At 39.6% G+C, this 25,168-nt stretch overlaps 1 protein-coding gene across 1 annotated transcript in view; it reads left to right on the forward strand.

The window, feature by feature from the left end:
• Window positions 1-4,371: 4,371 nt before the first annotated feature.
• LOC137298979 (EGF-like domain-containing protein 2) overlaps window positions 4,372-25,168 on the forward strand; it is a 28,862-nt gene continuing 8,065 nt past the window's right edge. Inside the window, exons 1-6 of the mRNA XM_067831410.1 lie at window positions 4,372-4,712; window positions 19,352-19,434; window positions 20,267-20,389; window positions 20,889-20,999; window positions 22,934-23,157; window positions 24,514-24,665. Coding sequence (XP_067687511.1) covers window positions 19,371-19,434; window positions 20,267-20,389; window positions 20,889-20,999; window positions 22,934-23,157; window positions 24,514-24,665 — 674 coding nt within the window. The 5' untranslated portion in view covers window positions 4,372-4,712; window positions 19,352-19,370. The remainder of the gene's footprint in view (window positions 4,713-19,351; window positions 19,435-20,266; window positions 20,390-20,888; window positions 21,000-22,933; window positions 23,158-24,513; window positions 24,666-25,168) is intronic.

The raw sequence follows: 25,168 nt of genomic DNA on the forward strand, positions 1-25,168 counted from the left end.
TTTCGCCATGTAGATAATGAATCATATTCAAAATATCAACGCCAGAGATGAATCAGTTTCGAATTTCACCAGAAACTTTCGTCACAGCGTGAGAAAATCATGTTTTCTATGCAAATGATTTGAACGACAGTGAGTTAGGGCCAACGTCGCTCTTGATGTTTCTGTAAAGGGTTCATTGTCCCATTTGCATTATATTATTTATTTATTTATTTATTTATTTTTCACAAAGAATGAAGAGTTGATAAAGTAATGGGAAGTGTTTGTTTCAGTGCATGTGTTACATGTTTTGTTCATGTCGTGCCTCCCCGGGATCTTTCCAATTATATAGAATATGTTTTTGTGCTTGTTGCCTTCTGTGTGTCATGTTAGGAATCGCTGGCCATTCCTAAGTTATCAGTCTTGTGGACAATATCATAACGTTGGTTGATGTAAGCCGCTGAATGAGGGGCCGCTAACCGATGATTAATTACATATACGTCCTCGCTATAAGTGTGTAATTTTTTTCACCAGGATCTAGGTATTATGATATGTTTTCCCACGTCTTATATAATAAATTCTAAGTAGGGGAATATACGTATAACTCCTTCCTTAAAAATAATGGATCCTTCCCTCGACTTCAGTAGATTCTGTCTCCGAGGGTAGAGTATTTCCATGACATTCATTGTAACACGTACATTGTGTAAACATTTCGTTCTGGAGCATTTGAAATCAATAACTATGTGAACTTTGAAGTTGCACGCTTCAACCTCTGACTTTACCTGACTGGATAAATCGGATTGTTTTACAACCCATAGAGCAAAATATATATATATAAATTCCAAATACAGTAGTTTACGAAAGGAAATGTCAGAATCAAACTGTCCACCCACATCGTGTATCACGATTGTAAATGCTGTGTAGAGTAAATTAATAAAGTGAATAAAATTCCTTTCTTGGGCGGTTGCACATGTGGCCCAGTCTTCGCACAGAGTTGCGTCCCCTGGGCAAGCCATAAAACGTTTCACTACGCGGTGTTCACTAATAACATGCGAACATGTCCCATCGATTGTATTCACTAAGGCGCAGGTGTCTGCTACCATATTCATAAACATGAATATTCACGAAGAAATATGTATTGTCAGTGGATGAAAGCATAGATTTGATTTGTAGCATGTTGCAAAGAAATGCATCTATGTCCTGGTATGCTATGAAAATATATTAAAACGTAATCTTCTCATACACGGGAAACTATCAATATGAGATTCTCTCGGTCTATTTCTAAAGATAAAGAGAAGCAGACTGTGAATGGGTTTTATTTCATGAAGCAGTCTTGCGAGGTGCTAGGAGTACACTGGGAATGGGCCGAAATCGCAATACCGTTCTAACATACCCATCTGGCGATCGAACCTGTCAAAAGTATCTTTCACTCTTTTATTTTAAGATAACTGCATGTATTTTTGTTTATTGATTTTAGTGTGACGTATTGCTGTCTTAATACTTTTGTTAGGGAAAACGCAGTGAGAGTGAACAATTTCGGCGTTTCTGTTTAGACATTTAACAAAACAGAAAACACTTGCATTTAAAGTATGTAATGTACTGTTACAATTTTGTATCAGTACAGAATATTGATTCTAAAGTAGCATCTAGGCCGTGATAGGTAATTATGTTTTTTCCTGTTCTATTGATGGGTTGAATTATCATTAACAGGACACAATTCCCAACTCGCAGTTCCTTTGCACGCACAAATTGATTTGACACATATTTCCTCTAATTGCTTGAATTCAAGTAAAACCGTAACATAGAACTGTAGACATGAATGTCATCATGACATGTTCGAGTTAAAGCTGATATGTAACATAGTAGAAAAACGCACTGACAGCCAGTATGCAACAGTTTACGGTAAATGGCCACACAGTGTTGTAAAATATGTCGTTCAAACTGACTTATGAATATATACTTCAACTCACATTATTGACGGCACTAAACCTAACTTGTTGTTGTGATCAGGCAAAGCGAAGCATATTTATTATCTTAATATATATGTGTATGATATTTTCACTCGGGTTTCAAAAGTCCATAATTTATTTCAATTAACAATTTTGAAACATTTTATTGGTTCTGACAAAGCGTCCCCACCTGAAGAAGGGGCAAGGAATAGCCAAGAAACGATGTGTAAACAGTAATGAAGTTGACATCCATAACATTTTGTCTTGGTATTGCTGGAATATATGCTAAAAGCGGCGTAAAGCCATACTCACTCACTCACTCACTCACTCACTCTGGTTAAGCGTGTATCACTTAACCTTACTTCGGTCTCTACCACACCAGTGCTCTGACCAGTTTTTTCCTACATCATGCCGGACTAACTGATATGAAATATATACTGTTCAAAGAGCCTTAAAGTCAGCCTATCACACAGTACAATCGCACGACGAGCCCGATACTGAAACAGTTGAGTTAATAAATGAAAATAGTTTCACGCGAAAATGCAAGTAATTCTACCATAGGAAACAGAAGAAAAGCTTTACAAATTGAGGGAAATTGCACCATGCACTTCAGTATGACTGAGGAATGCTTTAACAAATACTCTGATCTACCTCTACAACTGAATGACCTAAACAACAGTGTATCCGGACTATTATGTCCGTACAAACCTGTGAGTATCGCATATGGATAATCCCATACAAAATAATAATTGTCTTGAGAATTTATGAAATGAATATCCTTAAAAATGAAACCCCCAGTCAAACCTTTCATTGTGTTTAATCGAATGAATTTAATTAATCAAGAGGGGCGGTGGGTTATCCCAAAGCGTTCACTCGTCACGTTGAAGACTTCACCTATGGGCACGATGTAGGAAGCCCATTTATGGTGTTATGTGATATCGTGGCGACAAATTGTGATGTTTGACAACTCACAGTCGCTGCACATGACGTCAAACTGTGAAGTATATCCTGCTACTAATTGCCTTTCCGTGATATATCGAGCAGTCTTTTAAATACCGCTGTATTCAGCTATAAACTCTGGAAAGGTGCACTCCCGCAGTTAACGAGCTTGTGACATCGTCCAATCATTGCAGTTGTATTGAGTGTTTTATGCTGTCACATATTTCGCGTGTACTCATGTTGTACTTTTGTTAGAACGCATGTCTTCTCCTGCCGTTCAATCTTGAACAAATTATTTCCACTACACCTAAATGTTCATTCTTGTGCGATAGTTCATGCTCTTTGTATGCCCTAGTTTATTGTGCTTATTCTTATAAGGCTGTTGTAGTGAATTTTGACCGTGTGACCAGAAATGCAGTACTAATTAAATTTGCCAACATACCAATTCCTGTTCAGAAGACCGCACACGCTTTTTGAACAAAAAAGGCTTTTAAGAAGGCAGCGTTGGAGGCATCTGCATAAATCATGGCCTTTATTGAGAATGACATGAGATGATCTGAGAAGTGAAGTTGATTTCAAGAGCATAGCAATGACCATATCTTTGTCTATTAGAGACTTGCTTCTGTTACTGTTACTGTTACTGTTACAGATCGGTGCGCGCAAGGCAAATACGGTAGTCTCATCGTTAATATACGGCATTCCATATGAAAGGTCTTTGTCATGTCTAAACATGTGTGGAAATGAAGTTCTAGTGACGGACGAAGGAAACATAGTACTCTATGTTCCTTACATTTTTGGGTGGACGGTAACGAGTCATCATATATGTATTCCAAATCCAATACGTTTCCAAGGAAACGAAAAACAGATTTTCAGAAAATATCAAAAGACACCACTTAAGTACTTGGTTAATACACATGCAAAGTTTCAAGAAGACATAACGAAAATGGATTGTTACTTTGAAACAACTTTACTACACAAAGACAGACATTCTGATCGCTTTTCAAAAATGATGAGATTAGTAAGGGTCGACACTTCCAACGACTGTTAGGCCACGCGTGGTCGACATGCTGGTTTGTGTCCTGATGAAACAAGTCTTGGATGCAGATTGTGTGTCGCATATATGAGAGACGGCGATTAGTATATTTAAATGTACGCGTTTTTCGTTTTGAATTTGCGATAAAGGATATCTATATATTCACATTTGAAGAGTGTAATGCACACTCGTCAATGTCAAGAGAAACATGTGTTTTCACTGTCGCGTTCTGGTATGAGGGTAAAGATCAGTAAATGGTCATTTTACTCGAACTTTCACAAGTTACGTTGTCATTATATGATAAATGCAGGGTGTTCATTTGTATTCGAGGTGAAACTGAATAAACTGCTATCCGGTATACATCACTGAACTGCACACAGTGTGGTGTGGCCTAGAGTCGTCTCTGCACAGGCGCTGCTGACGGTAACAGATGGGCCAGACAATCTGCCAGGGCTAGTACGGTTTAGATTTGTCAACAAATGGTTGCTGAAAGTCGATAAAACACACTGTTATTCAAATGCTCGACCACGAGACAAAACATATATCTGGAAAAATGCCACGTACGATGTTAAATATGTGTCACAATACCGGGAGGGGCTATGCATCGTCAATACCCTCAAGAACAAATCTATAACTTCCGACAATATGCATATGAATCAGTATGCTGTAGCGAATACACATGATCGCGATAGATCGATATGTATTGAGATATATCTTCAATAGAGACGTGTAACATCAGTTGGGAGCGACTTGGTGAATAGTACACAACTCTCCCTCTGTTCAGCGTGTCTACTTTAAACTTCTTTCTACATAAGGTAGGACTACCCTAAACGTATATTTAAATACCCGTTTAACTTTAAATTCTTCACTCCTCCAACTATGAATATCCATTTTTGCATTATTTTTCGCAATGAATTATGACACGAGATTTACACATTTCATGTTATCCCTGTCTAGTTATTTCATTTTTATCAATAATCATCGTGTTTAAGTCATTGTGTTTCCATATTCATGTCATTACATTTACGTTACCGTGTCTATATAAGTTTATTGGATACGTTGACTTGTTGGTGTAAACAATTCACGTGATAAGATCACCATTTGTTTTGTCGCTTTGCTGTGTCTTGTACCTGAAAACGTGAACTCATTCAGATTCACGTTTTCGTTCACTTTGACTTTATTTTGATCATCAAGTAGTTTAAAAGTTAGAAAGAGAGAGTCTGATGATTAGTAGTCACTATTTCTTGTTTGATCGTAATGTCCACGTCGCCATTATAAATATATGCTATATTACACTTATATCACCTTATGTTACCTTATTATCATATAGTAAATTCAACCCTGTACCGGGAGTTTACTACAAAAAGTAAAAACCATTTTAATATACTAGTTTAAGTATCATTATGTATCGTACATACTTTTATGCTGTCATTAGTTACTCGACAATAGTATGTTACATGCATGCAATTATTGCAGCACTCTTCTGTGTATGTGAAAAGCCATTCATATCTTAGTCCTACTTTTGCCGGCGGTATGTGCCTATATTACTGTAATAACTATAGTTACTTGTTTGGAAGTGTATGCAAATGCATGCTGTAATTACTTTTCAACTCTCAATATGTTTGAAATACTACCGTCGTGACTTAAAAAGTTAATGCATCTTACATTAAAGTGGCACAGATGAGTTCCCTGTTTTGAAGTCATCTGCATTGAAGTAGTTATTGACGCCTCTACCCAATTACGTATCCTTCTACACCTTCAGAGGGAACATGCCTTGGCAATCGTAATGTAGCAGTATTGGACTACAATGTTCGCCACAACTGACACAATGTCCTTGGTCAATATTCTCTTTCACTATCACCGTCTCATGTTGCCTATTGTGTGTCTGATCCTCGTCAGCTGGACCGTCTACATCCATATCAGACTCGATGTACGCTAAACCGTTGTAACCTTGGTCGCATGCATGGCACAATACTGAAAGTATGCATTTTATTGGAAACCGATATTATCACAACATTCCTTCTTGGCAGGTTTGTATCTGAATTAAAGCTATCCGTTGTAGGCCCACTTTGTCATGATGTCTCTTTGTGGTAGGCATACATGAACAAAACAGTGCATGTCTGTTTGTTATAGGCTCGTTTTGTCTTGATATCCCTTCGTGGTAGGTACATTAACTAAATAGTGAACATGGCTGTTTACTGCCGGCCCTTCTTGCCTTGACATCTCTTCGTGGTTTGTACATTACCTAAATACTGAACGTGGCTGTTTATTGTAATGTACTTACCCAACGTAGTATTACCGGTTCTCAGAAAAAATATTGCAATACGTATCGCTTGAAAAGTATGTTGCGAAACACCGGTATACCGGTAATACTGTCCTAATGCTATTAATTAGAGCACATGTATTGTGGATCCATTTCTTCAGAATGTCAGAAGTAACGGGCTTAGATATACAGTTATTACTGTTATGGTGTAGATCATTTGGAAGTCCATATTGTCAGCGTGTTGAAAATCACGGTTTAAATTGTTTTTGGACTTCTGGTATGAAACCTTTATGTAACCCCACCCTCTCCACTGGAATGCTATCATAATATAATATGATATTATCTTATCTAATTTTATCGCGTATGGTAGTGAGAGGCCTCACAGCAGATGCATAGCCTAACACGCAGTTGTTTGGCCAAGTGAGAACATTCACGGATGTACCTGTGTTGTGAGTCACACCTGTGGCAAGAGAGCCGGAGTCAGCTGTTGAGAGGTGACCTGATCGATCGAACATTTTCAATAGATTTTCGAATTGTAAAGTGTTGCATTTTGAATTAATTAGTTATACTTCGATTACTGTTCCCAATCGATCGTCATTTTAATGTGATAATTACAAGATGTAGACGCATAATTTATGGCTTGTGTCAGTGTGGTAAAGCAGGGTCACATGCGTAAGTAGGTGGGTGTGGTGAACATCGAATTCTAGATGTTACACTAGAAAACGCCCACACATTATAAACATATCGGGAATCGAACCTGGGAACCACTTGGCCACCCTTCCGGAACTCGCAATACAAGAGTGTACATAAATGAACATAAAGAAGTTCAACTGAAGATTCACCTGGTGCGCCTGCTATTCGCTTCACGTTCGTATTGTCACTCGTTTACTCAAACTCCGTCACGTACGGAGTCATGTGTCACAGCTTCACTGTTTACGCTGCCTTGACATTAATCACATTAACCATATAGCATGAGTCATTACAGGTTCACCTGTTATGACGTCGTCACTGTTGCACCTATGGATATAATGCCACACCCTGTTTGTTCAGTCATTTCACGTTTTGATTGTTAACAGGGCGTTAGCTCGTCGTTGGTATTCGATTCAGTTTTTGAATCCACATGCGGCATAAAATAACAATATTTCACTCGGACAGATTCTCCAGGCATGCCTTGTATAATCCAGGAGACAAATATACCATCATGTTGTAGAGTCACATGCCGCATATGTTCCGCTGCTTATATAAGCACCAGACCTCTTATGTTTATACTTACTGGTTTCTAGATAACATCATGCTACCAACTGCTATATACGTTTTCGTAAGATATATTACCTCATTACAAAATCATTATTCGGCTAATTACAACCTTATTATATTGTTACTGTTAGGTATATAAAGCTGTCTACATTACCATCACTTCGTTTGTCTTCTCTCCTGCCTCGATATAGAGTCACTGTTACTTATGTAACCTCGTCTAACTCGGAGCCAAGTTTACTTCAATCAATCAACTACTAGGTCACTTATATAGTCACTGTTACGTATATAGTCATTACCCGTTTATATGGTCATTACCTCAGACAATGTTACTTATATAACATCCTTTGTATTAATCATTACGACATCCGTCCAGGTATCGTCTTGTTATATAGGAAATGTTACGTAAATAACATAAATTATATAATCGTTACACTCCCGGTCAGTTACCGTCTTCCAATGCAGGTACTGTAAAGTACATATCCTCCTTTACATAATAATTATACACCCCGTAAGTTACTGTCTTCCCATGAAGGCACTGTAAAGTATATATCCTCCTTTATATAACCATTACGACACTCGGTCAGATCCCGCCTCCCCACGCAGGTACAGTAAAGTATATATCCTCCATATAATCATTACACACCCGGTCAGTTACCGTCTATCCATGCAGGTACTGTTAAGTATAAGTCTTAGTTTATTGTCCATACCTAACCCGAATCGATTAAATATTACTTCACTTATCTTATATAGCCTCTGCTGCATAATTATATAACCTCGGTTATTTAGTCAATACTTAACATACTCTGTCGTTAGATAGTTAGTCTTGCGCTCATATTGTCACATATACTCGTTTCTTCATTCACACAGTTACTATGTGTCTTGATAGTCACAGTTACACACATATATAGTCATTACTTCACTGAGACCATTACTGTCCCATTTCCTTGTTAACATTGTCACCTCTGGGCCACTTTTGTTCTGGTGTTTATCGTCACACTGCCTCATTTATACATACACTGACGCGATTACAAGACGAGTGTATGAAAGGATGTTACATTAACCGGATGTAAACACATGATTTACTTACGCTACGTTCATATCGAGTAGTCTCCAACATCCGTCATCAGGTGATAAAGGTTACGGAAGTCATCATGTCTCTATGCAACGTAGGACAAAGGTACACGCCTGTAAACTCTTTGTCGGTGCTGATGAAGACGCCTCACTGAGGTGCTAATTCGCAGCATAAATTATTTGACTGTTAGGCAGTCTTTTTCCATGACTTTTCTGTATGTTGTTCAGAACGAATATACATTTTGATATGACATTCGGCATCGTTCCTATTAACGCCATCGTCACCAGGACCATACTACGCAATAATTTGCAGCCACACAGGGCGTGGGCGACGTTTATTTTAATGTATATACTTTTGAGCACAAGTGTAAAAAGGTAAAGTTTATATCTAACATGTGTCAGGTCAGTGGGAGAATTGTTGCATTTTCTTATTTCAAATCATTAACAGCTTTAACTTAAAAAATAATACTTTATTCTCAAAAATGTACACTCGAGGTTCACGATCATGTTTTGAGCCCTGTTATACTTACTTACAAGCTACAAAGTTACAAGACACATTAAGGATGGCTAGTTCACCGTTATACAACGTTTAGAACGCAAAAAAGAGAAGAAAAGAAGAAAGGAAAGGAGGCAAAAACAAAAGGATCGACGTTTCCTCAAAGTCAACTTTCTGAGACCCCGATTTGTATCTGTTTCTTGTCATTTACCCCAAGTATGTCACGTGTTAAGATTCACAACAGAGGTACACATACATAACTAGTTAACGATCTGCGGGATTTGACTGGACAAGACGACCCAAGGTATCTTCTCAATCGGGATATCACGACGTGTATCAGCAGACCTGCTCGTCTCGTCATGTTAGTCATCAGCTACAAACAATGGCCGTTGTGTATTTTTGCAGCAGGTTGTGAACTTCCAATTAAACTTTTATTGCTCCGCCATGTTTTTGTAGCGACGGACGCAGCTTGTGCTCTGAGGCCACGAGACAATGGTAAACATGACAAATCAGATTTGTCATATGTGGGTAATAAATGCATATAGAAGCAGTAGCTTTTATCGTTTATTCAATCTAGTAATCGTTAATTGGAAACACATGGCACATCAGGAAAGGCATATGTGTGATTCTTTCATCATGCAGACGTTTGAGTGACACAAGATGTCTACACAGCTATTGCCTACCAATATGTATTGTGGGAGAGAACAGAGAATATAAAAATGTTAGCTTTCTGTCAGATCAATGTAACCACCAATGACGTCGTCGGCGTCCATATATTCATCCCATTGACGTGGTACGTCCCTGCCAAAAAGTTTGTAACTAGCATTTGTTGTAGTGAGCAGTGAGTGAGTTTAGCTTTGTGCCGCTTTTAAGATGATTATTCCAGCTATATCAAGGCCGGGGACACCAAAAATGGACTTTACACATTCTACCCATATAGGGAATCTTCGACTGCTTGAGTGAATACTTTAACCAGAGCAGACATTGTTGCATGACAATGTTTGACCGAACTTTAGGTATATTCTGTAAGCTACATGAATCAGCACACGCACATTTCTGTACCCATAACTAATTAATAACGAAATAATCACATCATAATACAACGATATTGAAACATTCGAATCGCATTTAGTGGTGATACAGATAAATAAAGAGGGACAATTCTGTAATAAGCGTTTCGTTTCTGATTCCGTCATCATTTATAAGAATATACTTCCAAGCATGGAGCTCCTAATATTGCAGCAGTTGACATCCACATAATGTCCCCATTTATTATTTTAAGTGTGTATATCGCAGTCTTATAGTGAAATCAGTCATTTCGCAAAATGAGCAAGAGAGTCCGCCATTTCGTGAGATGATTAGAGTTCCAGTCAGATTGTGAAACTCAGTCGCTCCTTTCAAGACTGCGATCATGACTTGTTTGTTTTCTTGATTGGCTTCAAATTTATTTGCTTAACTCTCATCTGATTTGATTAAGAACTGGCTTCAAATTGTGTGCTTAATTCTAATCTGTCTGAATCAGAAATTGGCTTTAAATTTGCTGACTAAATATTCTCAAGTATTCCATTGGCTGAAATCACAACACGTGGTATTTAATCCCTACTGACCACTGCAGAGGCTGTATCAGTTTTGAAATACGTTCAATATGGCAGATAACCACGTTTCAGACAGGAATTGTTTCAGAGGTATTTGAGGTGATTAGAATCACTTAGCTAAGTTATCTGACATCTAAAAGGACAAATGGTGATATGAAAAAGGCAAATAGTGATATACATGACATGCTGTGGATAAGTGATGACAAGACTAAAGACTGGCCCAGCTACATCAGATTTGTCCAGTTTTCAAGAATCTCTGCTCATCATTCTGGTATAAACTGCGCACCCAGTGCTGCACTGTTATAGCACCAACCCAACATAGGTTTTAATTCCTCCCTGTCGACACATCGTCTTAGGCTGAATCAGTTCCCAGTACGGCTGAATCGGATGAGATCTGACGCAGGACAACGATGAACTGGACAAGCAGCAGGAGCTGATCGCCACACACCGCGAAGAAGCTCGAGTGTCCCAGGCTTCCCAGGAAGAAAGAAACGGCGAAGAGAAGACGGCTTGAACTGAAGGCAGGACAAGTGGGTGACAATATCGCTTTGTCCATCCCACTTGAGGACCATTGAAGGGGAGATCCAAACAAACTTTCTCTGTGTCAGAGTACACAGATGACAGACAATGGAAGTCTAAGTATGGGATCCTCAAGGGGAAATATCCCGTGAACAATCTCTGACCCCAGTAACCGCTGACAGAGACTAATGCGGACAAAAAGAAACATGTTTCTTTGTGAGAAGATGTGATCCAGTCATCGATATGTAGTGGACAGGGTTTTGTGAGGTGTGGGTGCTTTGGACACAGCAAGTGTCAAAGAGGTGTTAATGCTTCAAAGCCAATCTGAAGTGCAATAGTCGCTGGTTAACTGTTAAAAAAAGTAATGTTGAAATTGTGATCCACTTTAGTAGGTTAAGTTATTAAGTGATGTTCATGTTATGGGCCCATTGACATAACATGTGATTTCCTGGATTTTTATTTGAATGAAGCTTCTTATCAAATACCTCTCTGTTGGTATCCACGTGTATTTTCAAAAACCATTACCCTCTTATAGTTACTTTATCAAATGGTTGAAAGATTTAGTTATTTCCTGAAATGACTGATTTCACAATCTGACTAACACATATAGGAAAGAGCTGTAGACAACTGACAAACGGCTTCACGACGATCCGTTTGTAATCCCTAAGGTATCCTATCCTTCCATCCGGTTGAGGCCGGTCTTATCACATGAGTCACCTTCTATCGTGCTGTCAGCTGCATGTCAAATTCATATTTGATGGAATAAAACATGCTTGAATTTCAAATGTTCATAAATGCATATATTCCTGGTGATACAGACAGCTCATGAGTGACACGTGTTAAAATACAAGACCTCACAATGACTCACACATGCATGTACGGAGTGACGTTGGTTGGTTGTCGTTTAAAGACACATTCAGCAAAGAAAGTCTGTAAATAATCGAGCCTGGACAATCGAGTGATCAACAGCATGAGCTTCGATCTACACAAATGGGATATGATGACGTGTCAACCAAGTCTGCGAGGCTGACCACCCGACCTCGTCAGTCTTTAAACAGAGACTACTGATGACAAACTCCAATACGGATCTTCCCGGGTACACAACAGGAGGATGTTGCGGTTAACGCCACGTCAGTAATAGTATTTTGATTTACACAATCATTCAATCTCATGTCATTCTTTAGAACCACGTTTTATTTTGAGTCCGCACTTGTTTACACAGACCATGCTAGGAACACCCGTGAACGCTCATGGGACGGTGGTTAAAGCGTCCTGTCGTCACGTCGAATGCCCGGGTTCTATTCCTGTCATGGGTCCAGTGTGTTAAGCCCGTTTCAGGTGTTCCTCTTCTTGATAATACTGGAATATTGCTAAAAGTGGGATAACACTACTCTCACTCAGAAACTACACTTCTATCTGGTATGAACTCATGCTGGTATCTCCAACAGCTTGTCCAAGTCTGTTTTAGAGTGATTTATGAAACGAGGTGTGGATTGTGCCAAGCAGATCATTTTAGCCAGTGATATTTTTTGATTATGGAATATTGTAGGGAACAGAGGAAGGTGGTAATGTAACGGTTCACTGTCACTAAGAGTTGCATTAAGTCTTTCAATGTCTTTCATTAGTTTTGGAATAGTGTTGAGAGCAATGAGGTCATGCTCACGTGCGTGTCCTACAGTGTACATTGCATGTATAAAGTTTGTAGACAGCTGACATGCCAAAGCTCTAGTAGTTTGCAAACATAGTGGTAGTGGTTTTGTGAGGCAGAAATGGAATCCTGTGTTTGCAATTTCTTCAACAGAAGTCATTAGACAAACACCCATTAAGGAGAGTCTGATGTTAATCGATACAATGTCAGGAAGAGATTATCATCATCGCTGTTATGGATTTTCTTCAACGACGGAAAACAAATTCACGACCAGAAAAAATTCATCTTATCCCGTTTAACATTAGCCCAACTTGCACTTGTATGGGAAGCCAGAGTGACATTTAAAAAAACAAAACAAAACCAATTCTGGATGACACCCAATGCACAGTGTGTGATGGCACTGGTACCATTTGGCGCTGATGTCATTTCATTACTGATTCCCAATGATCTGTTCATATGACGTTCATAGATGGGTCTCTATGCCAAGAGGGGTCTGTGTTTTGGGGGTGCGCATCCCTGCAGACTCCCTATTGTTCCGACTATGATGATACACTGTCCCTCCAATCCCAAGATAAGCCCTGAATGCGTTTGAAGCACAGATGTCAAGTGTCAGTATCAGTTGCGCCACATTACCTGCCAATATCTGATAGACGCACAGCAGTATGGCAATAGCTGTGATCAGGGCAAATGAGTGACAGTATCTGATGTCAACCCATCAGCCTGCCAACGTCTGATCCATCAAATCTCGTATATCCCACTAAGGGACACAAGCCCAGTGAAAACCAATTACTTACAAGCTGCTGGTTGCATATGTATATAGTTGAGGATCAGGAATATTCACCTTCAAGTGTTTGGAATTAAACTCCTGACATAATAAAAATGCATTTCTCCAACAATCACTATATTTTTCATCGGATATTGTGATACAGTTCAGATACAGTTTTCTCTCTCTGTCAATTCTTTACAAATAATATTCATCACTGTCTCATAGTTTTGTCGCTATATCACTTTCCTCTACACTACAGTGATTCACAGTTTCATCGTTTCATTAGGGACGTTTGTTATCAGTTTAGTACATTTTACATAGTAAAATCATACATGTACGTATTTTGTTCCACCCATCCCCATCTTGGAACATGGTCTGTTTTGATTCAAACTGTGAAGGAGGTAACGAGTCACTCAAACATTTGTGTCTTGAAATATTTTTTTGGTTATAAATATGTCATCCCGAATACCCAATAAAAGATTCATTCATACGATTTTAAAAATATATAACTTTTCATTTCCTGATGCATACACATCCCTCATTTATATGTTATACATATGTCATAACGGGAATTTTTCTGAGTGTATCTTAGTTGAAACTATTTCTATTTGTATTAATGGCCGTTGCTTTGCTAAATTTATGTTTCCATGACATATATGCTGATGGAAAAAAATTAGGGTTCATAGAGAAAGTTTGTGAAGAAACGTGGAGAAAAATAAAGAAACACTTGTGCTATTATGCGATTTAGCCCTTCAGTATTTGTGCGTGTTGTCATACCCCGGTGGTATTAAGAGGGGATCAACTGGAAAAGCTGACAAGGCTCGGTGACTTGATAGTGTGCTGTAAGTTTCGTTGATCATAACATCAATCACTGGTTTCTGTTGTCAAGACGCAGGTATATACAGACTGCCGTAAAAAATATGGAACACATGGAAATGCCATCCAAATAATATCTGTTCCTTGTTCAGGGCTTGTTCTTCAGGAACATACAAACTGTATGCCTAAAAAACACAGATACGCATACAGTAAAACTGTATTGTCTGGAAATTGAATTAGTCGAACTGACGGCTGTCTCGGAATAAAAGTATCCCCTACGTATTCCTCATTTCAAAATATTCTCTGGGAATCGAACTTCGGATAACTAAGTGTAAGTATTTACTTAATATCTTTTCACCCTCGACACAACGTTTGCTCGTATTTATGTCTAATAATCTTGCTTAAATGATAATTAAGTGACGGATAGTTCTCTGCAGTAGTTTAATGACGCATGAATGCATCCAGGTGTTTCTATTGCACACGTAATTGTGTAAGATAAAAGCTCGGTTATCAGGGCGGTGGTTACCAGGCCTGTTAACAGCTGTTGACGTATCGACAATCCGCAGAGTGAGTCACACAAACCTTTTGTGGAAGTTATTGATGACTGGTATTGCTATATGTATAATAAAACTATACTAAAGGCAACTAGATTTTCAATCAATCTCTTCTTAGGTGTGACAAGTATGATTGTAAACTGTGTTACGCGAATGGCCGATCAATAGCACAGCATGTGCGGTCCGCATGTTTACTTAGATGGAATAAGCAAATGTACGGGGGATAAATTATACGCGGATAATACACCAAGTTTATGTTTATTTCAAATATTGTTACAACATTACCTATTACAAAGCCAACCCTAGTGACAGCACCATGTTATCTAAACGTACCATGCTCATTACTTATATCACTAAATGGCTTTCTACCGTGTTAACCCCTAAGCTGTAACTACCGAATGACTGGCATGAATGCATAGAACGAGACTCTATAAGGTAGATAACTCCAATCACACTATGGGACACTAGATACTAGTAAGTTATATGTAACATAAATGATACGCGGGGCACCAAAAGGTTAAAAACAATATATATTACGAACATGTAATAATTATGAGCAGAAAACATTTTTTTAGAAAACTTGAGGGTTGTTCATTTAAATAAAGTCTCTTCCAAATATTTACATGAAGCGTCTCATGTTTAACCAACATCAAAGGAAAGATCTGATCTTTGGGGAATCATTGAATTAGGGTTGAATACTGTTAGTACATGAACTGCGGGGCTACAGAAAGTATACATCCTGGTAACGAGATGGCTTAAAAAAACAGCATTTGATAATCGATGGTGAAAATGAACAAGACCTGAAGTTTTCAGTTGTGGTGAATTTATGCTGAAGCCATGTTTGAACGTTGGACCTAAAAATTGCTGTTTTTCACGTCTGTTTCAGCGTACACGTTTTGAAAACGTTTGCTTTGGCCAAAGTCCGTTTTCACACGCATATCTTCCTTCGCCCGAACGTTTATATAATCCTTGGTTCCGATCCACAAAACGTTCGTAAGCTTATGATAAAGTCAGGAGTTACGATAGGTCGTAACGTTAGGACGTCTGTTGAATTGTCCATTGGCGCCGTGGCTGGTCTCATAAATTTCTTAACGTATTGATCACATTATAACACTGAATGTTGGATCAGTGATTAACGTATGAACTTTCATTTGCCTTCACCTATTCTTTTCTTTCGTACGTATGGCGACTTTTGTTATGCATTTAACCCTAAAAAAACTATATATTTTCAAGGACACGTTAACAAAATATCTAAAAGTATGTTTCAACGTGCAAACTGATTTTTGCAACTTGTGGCCGACATCTGCAAAGGGCGGAGGTGTGTCGCGTTACCTTGTGATTCCTGAACATGATTAGACACACCTCTATTTGTAAACGTCAGCTATACGCTACTCGGTCGGGCCTATTTGTTCTTCACACATGGGACGCGGTTTGCCTAAATCAACAGTGCAGTTGCATTCGATTTTCATTAAAAATAATCCATATTTTTGTCACGAGTGACCCTGCTGTATTGTGATGCAATGCTTTTTTTCATGTTGAACACTTTGAATGAAGACCAGATTAAATGACCAGGCGACACTGTGGAAACAGTGAATATATGCATATATGTATGTATCACATGTCCCACCGTATGGACACAAGACTTTTCGGAAAGTGGTCGAATGGGATAATATTCTTTATATTTGTCATTGCATTTTCTTATCAAAGTTTCTGACATTGTCAGGGTGAGACCCCAAATCGTCAGTTCAAAAGAGTCAGCTGTCTAACCCACTCAGTCACCGACGCTTTGTCGTCTTGATGTCCAATACGTGGGTCGCCTTGATATGCTTTACAAGGGACCGAATGTATGTGCTGCAGTCGGGGTTTGTCGGATGTCGACAAAAAATCTCTTTGATGTCTTATATGATGGCCTAGTTGGTTGCCTATATCCTGGTCTAGAGGGTTGCCTACATATCATTGACTAGGGGATGCCCACTACAAGGGTTGTCTTTGATTCCTATGCAAGAAGTCCTTGACAGTTTGGACTAAGGTACCCTACACGCTATAGTCTGGATGGTGTCCTGGGCTAGAAGTTGCCTAAAAGTCCCCTTTTTGGGGCACGCCTTGATGTTCCAACTAATGATTAAGAGGATGTACCGGTCTTGTTTCGCTTAAGTTTATGTACTTGGAACCGCAATAATATCCGGTTTAGTTTCAAGTCTCCCGTACCGTACTTTGTGTTCATATTTGAACCCCTTTATATTCAATGACCGATGTATATCGGCCAACTCCAAATGCATAATCACATATTAACTCTGAACTTTGGATCCATGAACAGCATCATTTATCATTTGTAATCACTCCTGATTATCCAGAAAACAACTTGATTTCCAAGGATATATCAACAGAATTCTTCTATTCACAAATAATTTATTGATTTCTGCAACTTGTGGTCGACTTTTGCGAAGGGCGGATGTAGGACTCGGTATCTTGTGATTCCTGAGCATGATTAATCACACCTCTATTTACACGACCGTGAAGGTCCGGCATAGAATTGGCCTCCAACAACTTACTCCACAAAAGTTGACCATGCTGCTTGTAAGTGACGACTAACGGAATCTGGTGGTCACATTCGCTGACTTGGTTGACACTGATGCTCATGCTGCTGATCACTGGACTGTCTGGTTCACACTCGATTGTTTAGAGAAGGCCGCCATATAGCTGGAATATTGCAGGGTGTAAAAAAAATCAACCAACTCATTACATGACATAGACATTTTGTTATAGCTATACAGCTCAACGTTCAACCAAACGGAAATATAGCAGAATGCATTGGGTGACCCAGTCTGATCACTGAGTCCTTTCATTCACATCTTGCAATATTCACAGGTTACTTAGGATAAACTATATCCTTGAACCCCAAGGATGTGACAAAAAATGCGATACAGTCTGAGTGCGGTGTAAAAATGAACCCACTCACTCTATCTATTGACAAACACGATCATCGTTCGCCTCTATTTGGTTTTCAAACATGGGACGTGCTTCGACCAAATCAACAGTGCAGTTGTATTCGATTTTCATTCAAAATGTCCATATTTGTGTCACGACTGACCTTGGTAGCTGTAGCTTCTTACTGGTCATCCAAAGTTTGATTTCGTCACAACATGTTCGGGAGATGGCCATGGTAGCAGCGGAAGGACTTGGAGTGAGCTAAGTTTCTTCAGCAAATAAATGGTGTAGAAGATCATGTTTGCCGCTGTTGTTGCCAAGAAGTCTGGTCTAGAGACTGAACAGCATGGGTCCCAAAACCGATCCTTGTGGGACGCCGCACTGAAGTTGAACAGACTTAATGAAATTATAGAACCTGTCAGTAGGTTATAACACTTCACGAGACCTTAGCACACCCGGTGACAAACAACGTTCACTTAGTCCGGTCTAGTACAGTCATACCTGGTGGTCGCGCAATTTGGAACAAGAACAGCTGGTTCTTGAATATACGCTTGTCACCGGAAATCTTGCACCGGAAGTAATACTCTGTTTGCTGAGAAAATGGACCGATGAATGTCACTTTAAACAACAACCGAAAAAACAAAACAAAAATCGAATAAAGTGATATGTACATTGCGCATCCTCAGAATTGATTGAGCATTTAAATGTCAGAATTGTATTCAACAAAGGATAGAAGTTGTATTACAAGCGATCAAAGAATCAAAGAGTCAATTCGCTCTTTTTGGCTTGTATTACAATGAAGTTAGCGTAGTACTTAGGTTAGCACAATGAAACAAAATCACGTGCGGTACGCGATGACCGTCAACTTTGACCAATCCGACACACTCAAGGTTTTTCATTTATGTGCATACTCCTTTGTAATGCAAATATATGAAGCGATTCGATATCAGAACTCCACAAATAGTGTGTTAGACGTAAATGAACATGCAAAAAGTATTTTGTCAGATTTGTCAAGACCTGTACATGTCGACGGTAAATATAAAGAAAATGGATTTATTTCGGATTTTTCATTTCTTCCTCATTCCAAATCAACGTCCTGTCAACGCATTAGTTTGTGTATGAACTTGTTCGTAATGAGACGCTGTGAAACAAAACGTTTCTCTTCATAATTGAACAGTTAACAAGTTAATTCTGGAAACAGGCTGTGACGAATTTTACAATTTGACGTTCTTGAATATGTAGAGATTTTCGAAACAAAATTGCAACTTCGCCCATGTGTCAGAATATTTTCTACTGTCCAGAACGCATGTTTCCCGGGTTGAAGATGTATGTACCTGCAAGCATCGAAACACAAAATGCAACTACTTTAACCTTACCTGGATAATTTATGAAGAAGATATTGACTATACATTAACAATATATTAAATTGAGGACTACAGTTACTGTTTAACTGGCAACATAGCAATCGGCTCATGGATAACATTCCACGAATATTTATCTTGTTTGACATTAGGACTGATTCATTACGTATTTCGTTACAGGGTTCTAACGACTGTTGTGATGTCGTTGATGTCTACACCGCACAATGCTCTGCTGACGGTGGCATTATTTGTCACTGCTGTAGGTATGTGCTGTAGCGTTAGTGTGTGCATGTGCGTGTGCGTGTGCAGTGAAACCCTAAAAGTCTGGACACTCTTCCAGGAATTAGATGAGGTAAACTGGGCTTAACATTCTGTTCAATGTCATTTCACTTACACAGCACTTACATTTCACTTACACACCACTTACATTTCACTTACACACCACTTCTATTTCACTTACACAGCACTTATATTTCACTTACACACCACTTACATTTCACTTACAGTGGCATAAAACCAAAGTCACTCACTATGTATCCGTCTAAATATTCCAAACGGTGGTAGTATAACACGTGCCATGAGTATCCGTGTCTTTGTGTGACAGCACACCACGGTAGACCGGACCAGGAACACATGATGCGAGGTAGGAATCCATGATCTCTCCGATCATGTTGCTTGGTGTGTCATCACCACATCTGATGACTAAACCAAAGTTATGAACGCCGCATCTTTGCTGGCTTCCCTCCCGCTGCCATTTCGTGATAAACGCTGTCAAAGGACACGTGAATTTAGTTTTACGCCACTTTTAGCAATAATCAGTAATATCGACGAACACCAGGAAAGGGCTACACACATTACATCCATATCGGGAATCGATCTTGTTCTCTTCTGCCTGTTATTGTGATGATCTGTGGTGGTAGGGTAGCCTAATGATTAAAGCGTTCGCTCGCCAAAGCCGGGTTCGATTCTCCACATGAGTGCAATGTCTGAAGTCCATTGTTGGTGTCCTCACGCCATGATAATGCTGTGTTATTGCAAAAAGCGGCGTTAAACCAATATCACTCCTTACACACTATAATGATCTGTTTTATTTAGCTACTGCATCCTTTGACTGCCGTCGGTATGGACAAGAGTGTTTCAACGGGGGCATCTGCCTGGTGAGCGGAACTTGTAGCTGCACGACTGAATACGAAGGCTACAACTGCCGTATCCAGAAAAGTACGTCACCGTTAATTCTAGCTTTAGCTAATAAAACCATGATATTTACCTCAAAGTTGAGGAATATAGTGCCATTTACAGTAGAAGACATAGGACCTGCATGACAGGTAACAGGTGTGATTGGTTGTTTAACGCCAACAATATTCCAGCTATATGGAGAGGGTATGTACATAATCTAGTCAATCCAGTGACCAACAGCATGGACATCGATCTAGCCAACTGACTTACGTTAACATATGTCAACCAAATCAGCGTGCTTGATAACCCGATCTCGTTTGTCGCCACTTACGACAAGCATGGGTTGCCGAAGATTAACACTAACCCAGATCAACAGTTGTGGTGTGGAACAATTTCAAACTTGACGTATTGTATTTTCTTTCGTTCACATTACGTCTTCGTAAGGTCGCAAGATCACGAATGTATTTGATTCTTCTGTTGGAATCTGTCTTTTCAGATTGTTCTAGTACCTGTGTATAATAAGAGGTTAAAATATTTGCAGTTGGTATCGCAGCTGGCTGTTCTCCCGCATGTCTCAACTCAGGAACTTGCGCCAATAACACCTGCTTCTGTACGGAGGATTACTATGGAGTTAATTGCAACAATAAGAGAGGTAGGTTAAAAAGTGTATTTTGTAATACGTCTATAAAACAGTTAGGTGTACTTTCTGAATGGAGGTTTAGGCGAGAATGTTGATTGCGTAAATGTTTCAGCCATATTTGCAAATCAATCGATTTTTTCCAAATTCAAACCATGAGCTTATATTTCATGAAAATTAAGAAAACTTCCCTCATTATATATTTTGGCGGTACAAATTGCTCCTCTTTTATCAACAGCTTGCATCATATTAATCTTTTTCCAACCTCCAACCTCCAACCTCCAACACCCCAACAACCTCCACACCACACCTCAGAGACATCCCCCTACATACAGTTCAAATGATCATGATCCAAACTTCATTTGCCAAAAGCAACTCTCAATCCTTGAAAATAAAAATCATGTTTCAAAGCTTTAGAATCTTACATAGAATTCCCGTTCTTCACTTCCCGTTTCGTTTTGTTCATTGAAATGAACGCGTGATCCCCCGTTCTGACAGACATGTCCAGTCTTACTTTTTGTATTCCCAGAGGCACCTCCCCTCCTGATCTGCTAGACATGTCCAGTCTTTCTCCCAGTATTCCCTGATGCACACTCCCTCTCTCAGATCTGCCTGACATGTCTGATTTTCGATGAAAATCAGCCACCCACCACTGTATCCACTCAAAATTCAATTGAAAAATATCCAATCGTCATGAATAAGGCAACAATACGTGCAATAATTGTACATACTGTTTCTACACATATTACTGTGCATGATTCACTTTCTCACCGTGATTACCATTTATCAGTACTGTTTCGTCAGATTTCCTGGTGTATGACAGTTTCTGACACACACATCATTATGAGTACATGTCTCTAGGGGTCCGGCGGGCGGTCTTGTGCACAGAACGTAGGTCTTAACCCAGAAGAAAATGTGTACTTGGTCACAGGCAGCTTCATTTATCCTGGAAAATATTGCCCATCATGTACGCGCCTACAGCCTGTCCCTACGGCATTGAGCTCGGTCCCCATTATCATTATTATGTTGTATAGTTTAAGACACAAATGCAGCAGATAGGGTCGGGTGATCCCGGTACAGTCAGGTTGGTAAGACTCGTCATCGGCTTATGGCCCTTGCCCCCTCTACACGCAACTCAGTCGAACCCACCAAGAACTTTCCAGGGAATATGTACACTCCCAAACCTGGAGCCTTCTGCATTACCAGTGTCAGAAAGGCTGTGCGCCTGATGGAGAACCCGAGCGCTACCCTGATCTGCGGCACGAGAGCAGAAGGTACCAAACCAGGGGCACCGAGAACAATAGGTAGACTGACGACAGTGTACTTGGGGTATTTCAAAGGCGATGTCTGCAAACTTAGTATGCTTTTCCCAAATCCGGCCAATCACACTGCTGTCAATAGGGACAGAAAAATGAAATAACCTATATAAACTCATCGGATTGTTCAAAAAGGACAAGATCAGATTTGTTGGCTGGACTTCTTCTGAGACTGTACAAAGAAGTGTGAAGCATCATTTTCCATGATGTCCAGGGTCGGAGTCAAAGCCACAGAAAGGCAAAGACGATAATAGAAACAACGAGCCATGACATCATGTCCTTTAGGATATGTGCCAAGGAAGGACATCCACTGACAAGGTGTTAGTCTGTGTAAATTCATCGCATTACCGACTTTTCATACAAATAATTTCTTTTAGAATCACATTTAGGCGATTGCGAGTGGGAAGTAACTGATCTTAGGAAGCAAAATGTAAGCCCTGTTTCACACTGAAGAGCAGCCGACTTCAACCATGCGAAGGATTGCTTTTTCATACACTGCTGATGCACATGATGCAATGGTTTCTCACAAAGCTTCTCCACAAATATCTTCACCTAGTTTACTCCCGTCGCTGTACCGTCCAGATAGTGTCAAGGCAGTATTGTTTTTATCACTTTTATAATCGTTTTTTTCAGAGGAAATACTATGTTTCGGAGACAGAAAGGCTATTCATATCAACCCGGAAGGGTTTCAAGGCATGATATACATCGCTGGAAAACGTGGCGTAGCAAACTGCACATTCAAGAATGTTTCTGAAGTTATCCCAGATATTCCACAGAATGTTACGTGGAGTGAAGGTTTTGCGATTGTGATTGCTGACAACAGCTCGGAGTGTGGACCAATAACGGAAAGAACAGAAGTGAGTGCAGTAGTCAAATAATGTAGAATGCTTTCTGATGGGTTGTACATACCAAGAGGTATGGAATCCTGCAAAGGACATAGTCGAGTTGTCGCATTGTTTTTATGTTTATTTTTCATACATCTTAGATGTGCGACAATGCGATATATTTTGAAACTCTCCCCTATGTCGTTTGTCACCCTTTGAATGAATACAAAAATATTTTTGTGTAAAACACGGCGATGCGCCACAGCGATAATGCAACAAATGGCCGAGATGTCGCGTTCTTGCAAAGTCGCTTGTCCCGCTTTGGTAACTTTTGCCAAATTTAGCTCGTTTCGTGTTCGACAATGCGACATCGCTTCAATGCCCCTTCTAGGATTCCATAAAGAGGTCTATGATTCTCGAAGTAAAAGTTTCAGTTTGTTTGTGAGTGAGTGAGTTTTATCCTGCACTCACCAACATTCCAGCTATATGGCTGTCTACATGATCGAATCAAAACAATCCAGTGACCAACAGCATGAGTCATCGAACCCTATCCGCCAACCGCCTCTATCGCCTTGGTTGCTGAAGATCCATTCTGACCCGGATCTTCACGTGTTCATCTTGTTTGTTGTTGAACACCGCACTCAGCAATAGTCCAGATACATAAGCCATATTCCAGCTAGTAACGTAATCGAATCTGGATCAGAATAGCGAGTGGTTGCTGTCATGAGCATGTCTCCATGCTTTGGGATGTGTAGCGTTCATAAACACAATTATGTGGATCCAGTGTGCACGGCCGACTCGATAAAGGATAAGCGTGATAACTCCGGACACGTCAGGGTACAACTACAACAGGCTCCAAGTAACCTCCCCCACTGTTGAGAGACAGCTCACTTCCTATGTAATGGGTACTTTGTATTCAATCTACGAAATCAAACCTGACCACTTAATCCCTATGAGAGACTGAATGAGTTGGTAAGTTGGTTTTGATTTACGCCGATTTTAGCAAAATTCCAGTACTATCACGATGGGGGACGCATTGTTTTCATGTGGGAAACTGAAACCGGATCTTGTGCGTGATATTGCTGGAATATTGCTAAATGGGGTGTAGAACCACAATGGTTCCAGTCACTGTCACTGGACAATAATTTTTGACAAATAGTCTAGATTTTCTCATCATTTATTGCTCTTGTTTGTTTTGATTAACATGTAGTTCCAATTGGAGAAGTGAAGATTTTAGAAAATTCTACCGCTACACAAATTACATAAAATACTCAAGAGGTGACACTGGCGATCCTGAAAAAACCTTCCTTTTCAGGTTTGCTTCATCCATACGTTAAAATAATCCGATTTTTGCTTGGTTTTTAGCATTGCCATATTTGAATCTTACAGGGCACAACTGTGATTGAAGAGCGCTTTACAAACATTGAGTATCAAACAATGATTGTAACCACCCTTGATGAAAGACTTGCCACAATGTGTACATTCGACAACAACACGCTCCGTACACTTTTCGGAGATGTGGTGAAATCCAGTGTGACCAGGTAAGGACGTTAGTTGGTAATATTTCCATGGTATATTTCTGTGTCTTTAGGGTTTTCATATTGATACACATATGAAACAAAACTACGTGAATTAATTAATTTTTAAATATTGTTAGGAATCGTCAGTTACCAGGAACAAACCTATGGTATCTTAATGCATGGATCTCCATGTACTCCCCTTGTCATCCCTTCTACATTGTGAGGCGGCTTGGTGGTCTAGTGGTTAAAGTGTTTGCACGAGACTCCAAAGGTTCGAATTTGATTCCCCAGATGGGTATAGTATGCTACGTCCATTTCTTGTATCCCCGCCGAGATATTGCTGGACTATTGCTAATGCCGGCATAAACCTAAACTTAGTCATCTTGCTCATCGTATACCTTAAACGGGTCAAACAGGGATTCGAACCAGCTCTTTACTCAAGTCTGCTCAGCGAATTCTAGTGATTTTTACTGTTTAGCTACCTGCTGGACCCTGAATAATTTTGGGACTTTGATACATTCTCG

This window comes from Haliotis asinina, chromosome 10, assembly GCF_037392515.1.
Source record: "Haliotis asinina isolate JCU_RB_2024 chromosome 10, JCU_Hal_asi_v2, whole genome shotgun sequence".
NCBI classification, from domain to species: domain Eukaryota; kingdom Metazoa; phylum Mollusca; class Gastropoda; order Lepetellida; family Haliotidae; genus Haliotis; species Haliotis asinina.